The sequence below is a fragment of the Pseudochaenichthys georgianus genome, chromosome 1 (assembly GCF_902827115.2).
Source record: "Pseudochaenichthys georgianus chromosome 1, fPseGeo1.2, whole genome shotgun sequence".
Taxonomy (NCBI): domain Eukaryota; kingdom Metazoa; phylum Chordata; class Actinopteri; order Perciformes; family Channichthyidae; genus Pseudochaenichthys; species Pseudochaenichthys georgianus.
This window is the reverse complement of record NC_047503.1, coordinates 13,436,311-13,449,674: the sequence shown is the minus strand read 5'-3', so window position 1 is coordinate 13,449,674 and position 13,364 is coordinate 13,436,311. Positions and strand designations below refer to the sequence as shown.

At 40.2% G+C, this 13,364-nt stretch overlaps 1 protein-coding gene across 1 annotated transcript in view; it reads left to right on the top strand.

Annotated features, from left to right (window-relative positions):
• Positions 1-12,925, top strand: part of chrnb3a (cholinergic receptor nicotinic beta 3 subunit a) — a 27,935-nt gene extending 15,010 nt beyond the window's left edge. Inside the window, exons 2-8 of the mRNA XM_034087964.2 lie at positions 4,386-4,537; positions 7,103-7,147; positions 7,877-7,986; positions 9,385-9,898; positions 10,502-10,692; positions 11,172-11,376; positions 12,376-12,925. Coding sequence (XP_033943855.1) covers positions 4,386-4,537; positions 7,103-7,147; positions 7,877-7,986; positions 9,385-9,898; positions 10,502-10,692; positions 11,172-11,376; positions 12,376-12,507 — 1,349 coding nt within the window. The 3' untranslated portion in view covers positions 12,508-12,925. The remainder of the gene's footprint in view (positions 1-4,385; positions 4,538-7,102; positions 7,148-7,876; positions 7,987-9,384; positions 9,899-10,501; positions 10,693-11,171; positions 11,377-12,375) is intronic.
• The last annotated feature ends 439 nt before the right edge of the window (positions 12,926-13,364 follow it).

The following is a 13,364-nucleotide window of genomic DNA, read 5'->3' as shown; positions in this document are numbered from 1 at the left end:
GCTCTCAGCTGGAGAGAGAAACCCTGGCTTGATTTACCGAGTTGATAACCAGCGTCGTAGGACCGCTTAGCGAGATCTCGTTTGTTAGTTTGTTGTTGTTAGTTTGTTTGTTACTCAAACATATCCAGGGTCTGTTGAACTGGCTTCGTAGTACAGGGCACAGGTGGCTAGCAGCGCTAATGTCAAAGACACAGACATTATACATTATATTTGTATTTTACCAGGATGCAGTGACACACATATTTACATATTTACATTTACTATCTACAGCACCCGCCGCCCCTGACATCCCCCACTCCCCCCGTTGACAATTTACTAGCGGTACCGAAGTGGGCCGGTCGAGAGTCCCGGGATGATTTTTAGTGCCATTCCACCACTGGCTACATGACCATATGATTCCCCATATTGACACACCTCATTCCTAAACTTCTAACAGATACAACATAAACCGATCCTTCAGCCTCATATGAGCTCTCAGACACGTTCAAAATTAAACTGTCATCGCTGTCTGAGCTTGCTGCTGTGTGCGCCATCGTGCGTTTACATGCAGAAGCTGGGATCCTGGACGGTGCAGCTGGAGCGCTGTGCCCGCAATGACGTCACACATCATTTGGCGGGACTTGAAGAATCCCCGAGAAGATCCAGAAAATGGTCAACATTGAAGGGCAGATTAATGGTTATCAAAGTACAAATATCCAAAATCAGTTCAGTAACGGTTTTCAAGGGGACAATATTTACTCAAATTGATGGGTTTGGATGATGGGGGAAAACCGTGTCACAGGCTCTTTAAAGTGACTCTAAAACATCATGGTAGGAAGTTTTTTTCCTCTAATTTAAAAAGGGTTTTTGACTGGCTAAGAATGTGTTTCTTGTGAGTGATATGCATTCAACCGCATGCACATTCAACCATATAAAGAAATAAATCTTTATTAATATTTTAAACAGCCAAAGCAGGCTCCTCTAGTCATTGTCCACAACCTTGAAATGAGCAAGTACGGAGTAAAAGGAAAAAAGATGGGTTTGGTTGCAATAACATGCAACGTTGCTTCTATGGTAATATTTCGGCCACAAAAGGTACTTTTTTATCAACTGGTAAAAAAGTATCTGTTTATGTATATTGCAATATTTTAATTCACTATGAGAACAAAACTAAAACTGTAAAAAAAAACTTCTAAAATAAGAACTATGATGGCATGTGTGACGTTTTGTGTATATGCATACAAAATGATAATGTGAAAGACAGGTGAATGGACAAAAATATTCGGATTCAATTGATAAATAATTTAACAATATAAAATTATTTGAATCAAAATCAAGATATTCTAAGTGAAAATGCAACCCTTTTGCAAGTTGCATTCACTAAACCCCACAGATACTGAATGTGCATTTTAAATGACAGAGATATCATGTCTGAATCAGCCCTGAATTAACCAAATCGTGAGCTATAGCAGAATATAGTGTATCAGGTTGTATATGTAGCTTTCCGATGAGATGGAATGCCTTGCACAGTACACCACCTTGTGTGAAGTTTTAAGTCAAAATGGGAATGTGGTTTCTCCCTGCTATCTGTTTGCTGTCTCTTCTCATTCCCCTTGCCCCACTTAACTTCTCCTTCTGTACCAACCTCTACCCTGCCCCCTCGTTCTGTCTCTCTCAGACACTGAAGGGAATTGCTCCGGGTCACTCTGTCTCACTCCTTCCCTTATCAGCTCTCTCCATTCCCCTTGTTTGAGAAGCTGTTGATTCAAAGTTCTCTTTTCTGTCGATCAGCTCCTGCCTCTTTTCGCACCACAGGCGGTGCCAAATGCTTTCCTGCTATGCAGTCAAAAGGCTGCGAGAGTGACTCAGGGTGGCTCTGTTCTGCAGCTCGAGTATAAATACCACAGAATGCTCTGAGCGTCCAGTAAATGCCGCTGTCATCTGCATTTTGCAGAGCGAGTTACAATGAGTAACAGGGAAGAGGTTCAGTGTCTTGCTCAAGACAATTCCTTAGGAGCTCATGATGAGGATTTTGGGTGTTGGTAGAATCAAGTATGCAAAGTTTAAACAACGGTGGAGTCTAGTAGCAGTCTGTATATTTCTAACTGAACTACAGTTGTTTTCAGTAGTTTTCTACCTAAGAGATCAGATATCTTCAAGCTGTCTGCACTTGGACGTGTGGCTGATGAAGTAAAAACAATGTTTCCTCATCGCACTGTATCCTGCTTGGCAAAAGCGTCACTCTTTCGCTGACTATTATGTCACGTGCCTGGATGCACATGGCGCACATCCCCTGCTCGTCCCCCTGGCAATTGTTATGTCTGAGGTGATCATATCAGCGTGATCATTTTTTCAGCCTTGGGAGCTTAGATGCATTTGCTCAGCCATGACCAGCTGTCAGTCCAGGGTTGGCGGTGTGTGTGTGTGTGTGTGTGTGTGTGTGTGTGTGTGTGTGTGTGTGTGTGTGTGTGTGTGTGTGTGTGTGTGTGTGTGTGTGTGTGTGTGTGTGTGTGTGTGTGTGTGTGTGTGTGTGTGTGTGTGTGTGTGTGTGTGTGTGTGTGTGTGTGTGTGTGTGTGTGTGTGTGTGTGTGTGTGTGTGTGTGTGTGTGTGTGTGTGTGTGTGTGTGTGTGTGTGTGTGTGTTTTTCCTCCTCTTGCTTTCGGGACTCGTGGGAGGTGGTTCACTGTGTTCATGCACGACTGTGCCCCTGTATGTACTTAAACCTATGGAAGATGGTAAATGTAATACATACGTATGTCAGTGGACATTAATATTACAAGCATGCAAAGCATTGTAATAATAATGTTTAGGGCTGAAACACTAACTTTCATTATTGATTAAAGGAGCCCTATTATGCTTTTGAGAATTATCCCTTTCCTGTAGTGTGTTCTATAGGTTTTTGTGCATGTACATTGTCGGGAAAGACTAAAATCCCAAAGTTCCCTCCAGAAGGAGTTTCTCTCCCACACACTCCCAACCTGCCTGAAACGCCTCTCTTGGACTCCTTTGTTTATTTCCAGAATATAATGACATCACTATGTAACATTTGCGCTTCATATAGAGTGGTGCAGTGACGAGTCCTAAAACCCGGAAGTGAGTTAGCATTTTACCACTTCCTGTTCCCTCGTCTCGGAGTCAATGGGATTTCTCCATAGGGTTTTGGAAAATATCTGGAAATAAGGTCTGTGTTTGACACAAATTGAAGAGACAGATCACGTTTTGTTCTACGACATTAAATACATCAGCAGAGATCCCACTGGTGACTTTTGAAGTTTACGTGTCTGAAAAACGATGGTTGTAAACAAGTGGCTGAATAGGACTACAGAAATTGTGGAGGACGTTGTACGTCATTACACCGAACACGTAAACACTCCCGCTAAATTTGTTTGCCCCTGTTCTGCTTGAAAGCCAGTACCTGCGCTCTTACAAACTGTTGAAACAAACGCTTCAACTTGAACAATTTGTATCTGTATTTTTGAATATGGATCTTAAGTTGGCGTGACGTTGAAGTCGTGTGACCCTGCTGTAATTCGTTTATAGCACAACGTTAGCATTTTGCTTCTGGCGATTAGATTATGATTAGAAAATGAAGTAGGGTAGACATGTGGATATTATCCGGTTGAACAAAACGTGCATTCATCAAACAGGTTTGTTTCCCACAGATCTTATTTCGAGCTATTTTCCAAAATCCTATGAAGAAATCCCATTGCTTCTTTGTCGAGGGAACCCATGCGCAGCTTACTTCCGGGTAAATACGTCATCCCTGCACCACTCTATTGGCTGGTGCTCTTACAGTGTACTTGCTAGGCTAAGGGGTGGGACATATTTACTGTAAGTGGTTGACCAATCACAACAGAGCTGGTCAGCTAACCAATTTTAGACAGATGTAAAGAAAGCAGTATTAGAAAAATAAAGCACTTTTTGAACATTACACTAAAGTATGTAAACAGGTCAAAGTAGAGGCACAAAATACAAATATGAACATGAAATTATGTATAATAGGGCTCCTCTAATGTGATGTTTTTGTATTAGTCAAATTATTTACTTCAGAAAATGGAGAAAAAGTATCTGAGTATTCTCAGATGAATTTTCTTTGTTGATATGTATTGGCATTTCTCTAGGGATGGCAATGTTGGTTAGTTAACTGACATACATACAGGGGTGTCTAGTGTAAGAGTCAACCTAGCTGCACAATATATGGTCAACCTTAAAGGTCAGTCTAACTTAATGCCATATTGTCACCATTTTTATGACTTGGTTTTGACTTGAAGAACCATCTGGAATATTTCCATGGTTGATTGTTACATCCTTACTTTTATTCTCGTGAATACAAAATCCTTTTCTCTCTTAAACTTGTTTCCTTTCTATCTTGTCCTCAACTTTCATTTTCCATTTGCTCTTTCCAGGTGAGGAAGATGTTGTATCGCTGGCCGAGTTGGAGGATTCCTTGTTGAGGAACCTTTTCAGGGGTTATCAGAAGTGGGTCCGGCCTGTCCACAATGCCAACGACACCATCACCGTGTGCTTTGGACTGAAGATCTCACAGCTGGTGGATGTGGTAATAAAACAATACTCGGATACAAAAACATACAGAACGTTGTTAAGCAAGGCTCTAACAAGCTCCATGCTAATGTCCTGTTCAACTGCATAACCCTGGTAAAATAATGTTGTTATTAAATGTAGGTCCATCTTTGAAGCCGATTTATGATAGTGTGGTTCCTGTAATAATAAACGATACACTTTGTTATAGAGGTCCAATATATTAAAAAGGTACATAGAGCTTCGCAAAAGGAAAACATTTAATAAACTAACAACAATTGAAATGAAATGTAGGGCAAAATAGAAAAACGGTAAGATAAACAGGTTGAGCTTTCTCGTGAGGTATATTTTTAGAAGAGACTTAAATAAAGACACTGACTCAGACAGCCTTACTTCCTCGGGCACCTCACGCCTCAGGGACTCTTCTTCTTCTTCTTCTTCTTCTTCTTCTTCTTCTTCTTCTTCTTCTTCTTCTTCTTCTTCTTCTTCTTCTTCTTCTTCTTCTTCTTCTTCTTCTTCTTCTTCTTCTTCTTCTTCTTCTTCTTCACAACTGTTAAAAGGTCAGAAACAGGTGTAATGGGATCACATTGCACCTGTTTCTGACCCTTAGCATCTCCACCTGTGTAAAAGCCTATAGCAGCTGATTTCTGCATAATCTACAGGGATTTCAACTCAAATCTTTTTTGACCAAGACAGAAAATAACACCTGTCTCTGAATGTTGTTAAAGTTAAACAAAAACATTCTGTTAGATGGGAGAGAAAGTATGAATGAATGAAAAATTATTAGGTCATTTCTGGCATTAATTCAACAAAACATATATCATTTGTTTTTATTTATGTGGTGATTCCAAATCAACACACTTGGATTTTGAACATCAACATATTATTTGTATGCAGCTTGGGAGCTTGCTTTGCATTTGTAGTTGTATTGGCAAAGGCAGAATGAAAAATGGGAAATCAATCAAATCAGGCTGACCTTTTGAAAAGCCAATCTAGAAATTAGATGTTAGCCAGGCCGAGAAACAAAACAGAAGGCTGAGGACATGACCTTATTGTCCTGGAGAATAGCTCTGGCTCTGCCCATATCATACATTATGTATCATATTAATATTAGATAGATATGGGTATTTTAAATGGTCTCATCCTGAGCGCCCTCGACACAAAAGTGCTAGAGAAACACTACAAAACTGTGCATATGTTGTCAAGTTGGTGAAGATTTCTCCTCATTTGCATGTGATTTTTTTATTTATATCATCTTTGAAACTGCAGGTCGTTTCTCCTAATGGAAATGTTATTGGCCGTTGTTACGCAGTCGCACCTGTCGGCCACCATGCAATGCTTCTGGGAGACCAACGCAACAAAGGGTCTTAAGCTGTGTGTACATGTTAAGAAAGCTCTCTGCAGAAATGAAAATTGCCTTCTATAAAGGCTTTTTAGGATAGCTGAGTTATGTTTGCAAAAAGAGAGGAAAGCAAGCAAATAAAGTATGAAGGAGGGGAGTAGTGAAGCTTACCTCAGACGCTTAAGAGTATAGGGTTAGGGTTAGGTTTACAAGAAGGACACCTGATTATTTATTGTTAAGAAGATAGGAGCGTACCTAAAAGGTGTGGGTGGCATGCAAGGCGTTTGGAGGTTAAGACATGGAAAGGGGAGGCTCTTGAGGGAGGTCACCTGAGGAACTGTGCTACGGGAGATACACTGAGAACAGAAGTGTGAGGACAAATTAAGAGGAGGGAAAGGACCCAAGGGATTTAAAGGGGCAAAGATGGATATAAAGGGGAAGAAAGGTTAAAAGTGAGGTCCAACGTGGTCTTTCATAGCAGCTGAGGAAGTAATGAGGCCATCAGGCAGAGAGGAACCAGATCCCATGTATTATTTACACAAGGACACACACACACGCTCTCACAATTCCACAGAGACATTTGTTTTACTATTTGATGCCTGTACTTCTGCCATACAGAATTAACATTTAGGAGAGTGCCATCTCGTGTTATTTTAGCAGAGTTACTGTGATTAAACACTAAATACGTCAGATCAATTTTTGCTTAGAAAAGATGTAATCAGGTTTTCCTCAGCTCCTCTCGAGAGCAGACAAAGCACACAATCTATTCCATAGATTTTCTCTCTACGGCAAGTCTTTTCCTGTACAGAGCTTACATTAAAACCCTTCTGACTTACAGCAGGGTATTACTTTCTTATTCCTCCTCCTCTTACTTCAATCCATGCTTCTATCGTTTGCTATTGTCGTCTATACTTTGTATTAAATGATGCAGCATTAGCTTTATTGCCAGTCATTTTGGGCAATGACGAGTAACGTGTGATTCTCTCCCTCATTACATTCTAGATTCACTCTGAAGCAATGCACTTAACCCTCCGAGCTGCTCTACTGTGTTCTTTCTAAGTGGCAAGCAAAAGAAGCAATTCATTCATTTTGAAAAAAATAACTCGTTTTTTGTTTTCATCCCACTCAGCTTTTTGTCTCCAGCTTCTGGTTTGCTCCTTAGCTCCTCATTAGCCTTTCTTATCGTAAACACCACTGAGACGTTTAAACAGTGAACAAAACTTCCTCCTTATCTCTCCACAGGACGAAAAGAACCAAGCGATGACTACAAATGTCTGGCTCTGGCAGGTACAAATAGCCGTTACTATTTACAAATGCTTGTTTATTCAATTGAAGGGTGCCATTTTGACATCTGGGAATTACCTTAGCTTCTTAAAGTTAATGTATATTGTCACTTATAATGGTCTATGACTTTTCTTGCAGACAATTCAAGTAGAGCTTACATACTTTCAATAATACTGAATAATTGCATTCAAACTGCTAAATTGAAATGTAGTACTCCAAAAAGTCGTACATGTGATTAATCAAGTGATCACTTGATCTTAAATGTGTTCAATGTTCACCTGTGTGTAGAGTAGGTGATAAAGGATTATTTTATTTTATTCTGATTTTACTTTCATTCCTATTTTCTTTTGGCATTTTTGCAAGCAATTCTTAGTTGTTTGATAATTACAGGCCCCTGGTTCATAAATAGATTTAATCAAAATATAACAATTAAGGGCATCGTCAAAATAGAGTATGTAATAGAGAATAAAGTATGACTATAGTTGTTACTTTATCTGCTTCTTTTAGCTGCTAAAATTATACATTTACATAATAAGATTTAGAATAAAAGACACATGGGCCTTGAAAAGGCAACTGAGGACAAATGTACACTGAAATATAAAGACCTTTGGCTTTGTACAGTAAGTAGTGCCGTCCCTGTCCTTGTTCCAAGATGCACTTAAAGCATTTTCAAGCTAAGTCTTGTGTCTTATCGTGTTACTTATCAAGCTGTGTTTTTATTTTTTATTAAAGGAGTGGGTAGACGTGAAGCTGAAGTGGAACCCAGATGACTATGGAGGTATCACCTCCATCAGAGTGCCCTCAGAGACTATATGGCTGCCTGACATCGTCCTGTATGAAAAGTGAGTCATGCAGCACACATCAGTAGCACAGTCCGAGGCAATGCCTGATAACTCTGAGGCACATTTAATGTTCCCTTCTAATAGTTTTCTTCCTCCCATACTTTGCCTTTCATGAAGGAATTCTTCAACCCTAAAATAATCATTTCATTTCAATAATATATCTGGAACTCACCACTTACTATCCTGGATTTCTGAAGAATCTTTATTTGTATCGATCACCTCCATTAAATAAATGAAATCAATATTCAGTCCTGCTCACTACTTCCCGATCCATGCATTTATTTATTTTTAAACGTACCTATTTAAAACATAAACACTCACGCTTTAGCAGCCATGCTACACACAAGTGTTTTTAATAGTAAAGTCGCAGTGAAAAATTGGGAGTAGTTGAGTTGGGAACGTAGTGAGCATGCAACTGGAAACATCTATTCTTGGGTTTTCTTGCACGAGGTTGTGTGTGAGTGTGTAAACGGATGTTTTGTAAAAGTGTTTATCACTAATGGATGTAGTTGTTTGGATTTGTGTATTGTATCTTGTGGTCATGGGGCTGTGTTTGTATATTTTGTTGTTCTTCCATTATGAGAAACTCCTGGAGCGTTATTATTGTTTATTGTGGGAGGTTCATTTTTAAGTGCGTGTATATTTGGTTGATATTTATGTATAGTGCTGTAAGATGATGAAGTGTTGGTCTATTGGGAGTAAATGTGTCATAATTCATTCCTTCAATATCGCTTACCTTTTGTTTAACACTGCCGTTGTTCTTTTCAATTACATTTTTCAGAAAAGGGAAATGTTTTTCTCAATAATTCAAGTTTACGTGGTGTGAAAAATGTATTTACTGTTCATCATTTTGGAGGTGACGTGTCTCTTGGATTTGTCTTGATCAATCAATCAATCAATGTTTATTTATATAGCCCAATGTCACAAATGTTACATTTGTCTCAGTGGACTTCACAGTGTGTACAGAATATCAGTATGACAATACGACACCCTCTGTCCTTAGACCCTCACATCGTACAAGGAACAACTTCCGGAGAAAACCCACAGTTTAAAGGGAAACATGGGAGAAACCTCAGGGAGAGCAACAGAGGAGGGATCCCTCTCCCAGGACGGACAGACGTGCAATAGATGCCGTGTGTAAAGTGAAAAGATAATACATTTTACAGCATATAGACCAAATGTTTGGAAATGCATGTGTCTGTAATAAGAAGATGAATCCACGAGGATGTCAACAATCCTGTGGGAGCCCTCAGGGAAGTAGTATGATGAGAGTCAGGCAGGACCGCAGAGACAGGTTCAGCCACGACTCGAAGTCCAGGACTCAGGATGCAGGACCACAGCAACAGACACACCTTTACCACCTTAAATGTACCCCTTTCTTTTCTCTCCTTCTCCCAGTGCGGACGGTCGCTTTGAAGGTTCCCTCATGACCAAAGCCATCGTGCGTTGGGATGGCACCATAACATGGACTCCACCGGCCAGCTACAAGTCCTCCTGCACCATGGACGTCACTTTCTTCCCATTTGACCGACAGAACTGCTCCATGAAGTTCGGATCCTGGACTTACGATGGGAACATGGTGGACCTGGTCCTGGTGGATCACTATGTGGACCGGAAAGACTTCTTTGATAACGGCGAGTGGCAGATCCTCAACGCCACGGGACAAAGGGGAAGCAGGAGGGATGAGATGTACTGGTACCCATTTCTCACCTACTCCTTCATCCTCAAGAGATTGCCTCTGTTCTACACCCTCTTCCTCATCATCCCATGCCTCGGCCTCTCCTTCCTGACCGTGCTGGTGTTTTATTTGCCATCAGACGAAGGAGAGAAACTGTCACTCTCTACATCAGTGCTGGTGTCGCTCACTGTGTTCCTCCTGGTCATAGAGGAAATCATCCCGTCTTCCTCAAAGGTGGGTTTCCTAAGGGAGGAGTTTCCATTGAGCAGTCCCTTTTAAAGCTATTTGACTTTTTCCTGGGTCTAGTTATCCTAATTGTCATCTTAATTGCAGAATGCCCAGATTACAACCACCAGGCTCTGAATTGCCTATAGCTTAACTGCAGATACAACAGTACGAGGCCAAAGTCTCCAGAGCTCCAAAAGACAATGACTCTCCAAAATCACAAAAATGCAGTCGACTAACAAAGCTTTGACCACTATCTTGCATTGGGTGTAGTTCCCTTGTGGATTTAAATGTATGTGTGGTTCCTATTGACTGGTGATCTCCTGACTTCTTCCGCTAGTTTCATCATACTTTTGACATGTATACGTAAAAGAGTGAGATATCATAACCACCATTGGATAAATTGCTGTGAACTACGTAGTAAACATCCCCATGCTAACTGATTAGTATCACAAATGTAAGAATTTAGCCCAAAGCACCAATGTGCTAAATCAATAACATCACAACAAATTGTGGAGTGCCTCTTTAAGGAGCAGTGTAATCTCTTGATATGGTCAAATAAAATAAACATATTATTTAATAATAACCCTCAACTGATTGTACCATCTCCAGGTGATCCCACTGATCGGTGAATACCTGCTGTTCATCATGATCTTCGTCACTTTTTCCATCATCGTCACCGTCTTTGTCATCAACGTCCACCACCGTTCCTCAACTACTTACCACCCCATGGCCCCCTGGGTAAAGAGCCTCTTTCTTCAGAGATTGCCCAGACTGCTGTGTATGAGGGGGCACACTGACAGGTAATGTGGGATTGACTGTAGGAATGGTTTGACAATTTGGGAAAAGATTTCCTACACTGATAGAAGATGGTCAAAGCTTAGCATAACGATTGGAGACAGGGTAACAGCTAGCCTAAGCAGTTGCCAGGCAATTACCCCCGGACATTACTAGTTCTCACCAGTCACTGCCCTTGAGGTATGGCAAATTGACGTTTTAAACACACGCTTTTAAAGTGCTGAATAAAAGGCAGATATTGCTACCTCTGGATAAAGCCAGGCTAAAATGTCCTCCTATTTCCAGTCTTTATGCTAAGCTAAGCAACCAGTCTCCTGAGTATAGTTTAGTATTTTGTGTAAAGACATGACAGCAATATTTACTTTCTCATCCAACTCGCAACAGGAAAGCACATGAGTCCCTTACCAAAAATGTCCTTTTGATATCTGTCTAAACATAAGAAGACACTAAAATGAATAAAACATTTGGTGTCCATTATCCTCAGATACCACTTTCCAGATATGGAGATGCACAGCCCGGAGCCGAAGCCCCGCAAAGGTGCGGGGAAGAAGGGGGATCCCGGCCAGCAGAGGCCCCCCCCCGCCGCGAAGGAGGACGAGAACCAAGCTTGGCTGGCCATGCTGGAGAAAGCCACAAATTCAGTACGCTACATCAGCCGTCACATCAAAAAGGAGCACTTCATACGAGAGGTGAGTGGGCAGACATGAGTTGAATGTGTACAGCTCATTGTTTTTTAAAGATATAATAGATAGAGATGTTTCTGCATTAAAATGTTTAGAAAGGACTAGACCTATGTTATATGTTTGTGTACTTACATTATCCCAAATGCTTCCAACAGTTTTTAATAATGAGGAATCTGTTTTCTTAATCAACGAGACGGCCCTTTTTATGTGTCTGGCTCTAACACCAAGGTTTCTCCTTACAACATATCAGCTATATGATGTCTGCCAGGACAGCAGTCATACATTGACAGTTTCAAGCCACATTATTTTGATGCATGTTTTAGATTTTGTTAATTATAACTGCATTTTTGAACTACATTAAGGATTTTAGTCGTTACAATCTGGAATTTAAGTTATTAGTCACACAAGATCAACAAATGTTAGCTACAGATCAGAGAAACATTTTTAACATTAAAATGCTATATTCAGTGCTTTACCAAGTGTTACTTACCAAATCTGTGTGTTTTGGAGGATAAAAAGCTAGTGCTCCCCTTTTGATCAAAACCTCTTCAAATTCATGATCAAAGAAACAAGCCAGGCATACATTAGCAGCAGCAAGGCTAACAGATGGTCCTTCCAAGATGGTCCGTCCTTCGGAGAAATACAACTTTTTTCGGGGTTTTTACCAGTGTTAATCCCCTGGTCCGTTTGCTTTGAGATCCTGAGTAAGACTGCTATGGTGGTAAAGACAAAACCCCCTATGACCCCACACTGATTCACCTCACTTCAACATACTCTATATGTTGTTAATGTTCAAATGGAGAGACACTGGTTGGTTGCAAAACATTACATATGTTTTGCTTAAGGAGATCTAACTTGCTGTATAACTGCTAAACAAATGACACAAAGTACTTTGTGCTAGCAACGTTTCCAAAATCCTTGAGGCTGACACAGATTCACACCTGATAACCTTTCTTTTTGTTGTCTCTCTCTTGTTGTCTATGTTTGTTCTTCTGCCTCATATAGGTTGTTCAAGACTGGAAGTTTGTGGCTCAGGTGTTGGACAGGATTTTCCTGTGGGCCTTCCTTACAGTGGCAATACTAGGAACTGTCCTAATCTTCACCCCCGCTCTGCAGATGTACTACAGCACACCATGATAAACATACACAACCTGAAAACCCTCCTACCACTCGTTCTTTAACCAATTTGTCTTGTCTGTGTTTTATTGATGCAACTCAATAAAACATTCACACTGAATATTTTTCTTTTTGTAGAAACAAGCTCGAGCTGCACACGTTGACCTCCCTGCAGTGTGTTTTGCAGCCTGTATTGACTACTGCAGACTGTTGTTATCTCAATGCAACTTGTCAATTAATGTAAGGTGCATGCACAGAGTGCAGAGAAACGAAAGCAATAAGCAGGTTAAAGTAGCGTGTATAATTTAAATATCCATGTTTGTATAACTGTGACATTGTAATCATACATGCAACAACATGCACAATATCACTTCATTAATAATGCGTTGTTTTTTTGTGTTACATTTATCATGTTGTTCTACCAGCTGTGAGTGTTGTTTAGACGATGACAATAAAAATAAATGTACAACATCAATTTTCCAGTCATGTTTTAACCTAAGGCAAATTGGGCAATCACCCTGGAGAGATCTTACGGGTTTATACCATCCAATTTATTTTGTTTAAAATTGAAATGTACAATGCCCATGTGTTGTAGAGATTGGCAATAGACATGTCTGCATTTTCTACAATATAATGAAACTAGAAGGCATTCTGCTTGTGTTACTCAAAGCTGAGTAAAAACAAAAAAATCTGTTGAAAAACTCAACAGCAATATCTCTTTGTAAAAAATCATAACCCATTCACCAAAGATAATCCACACACATTGTTATGAGCAATTTCATTTTGGAAATATATATTTCTTCTGTGGAACTACACCCCGAAATGTATCACCATGCAGAAAGAAGGGTTCAAAAAAATAAGTTCCAACATATTTGAGA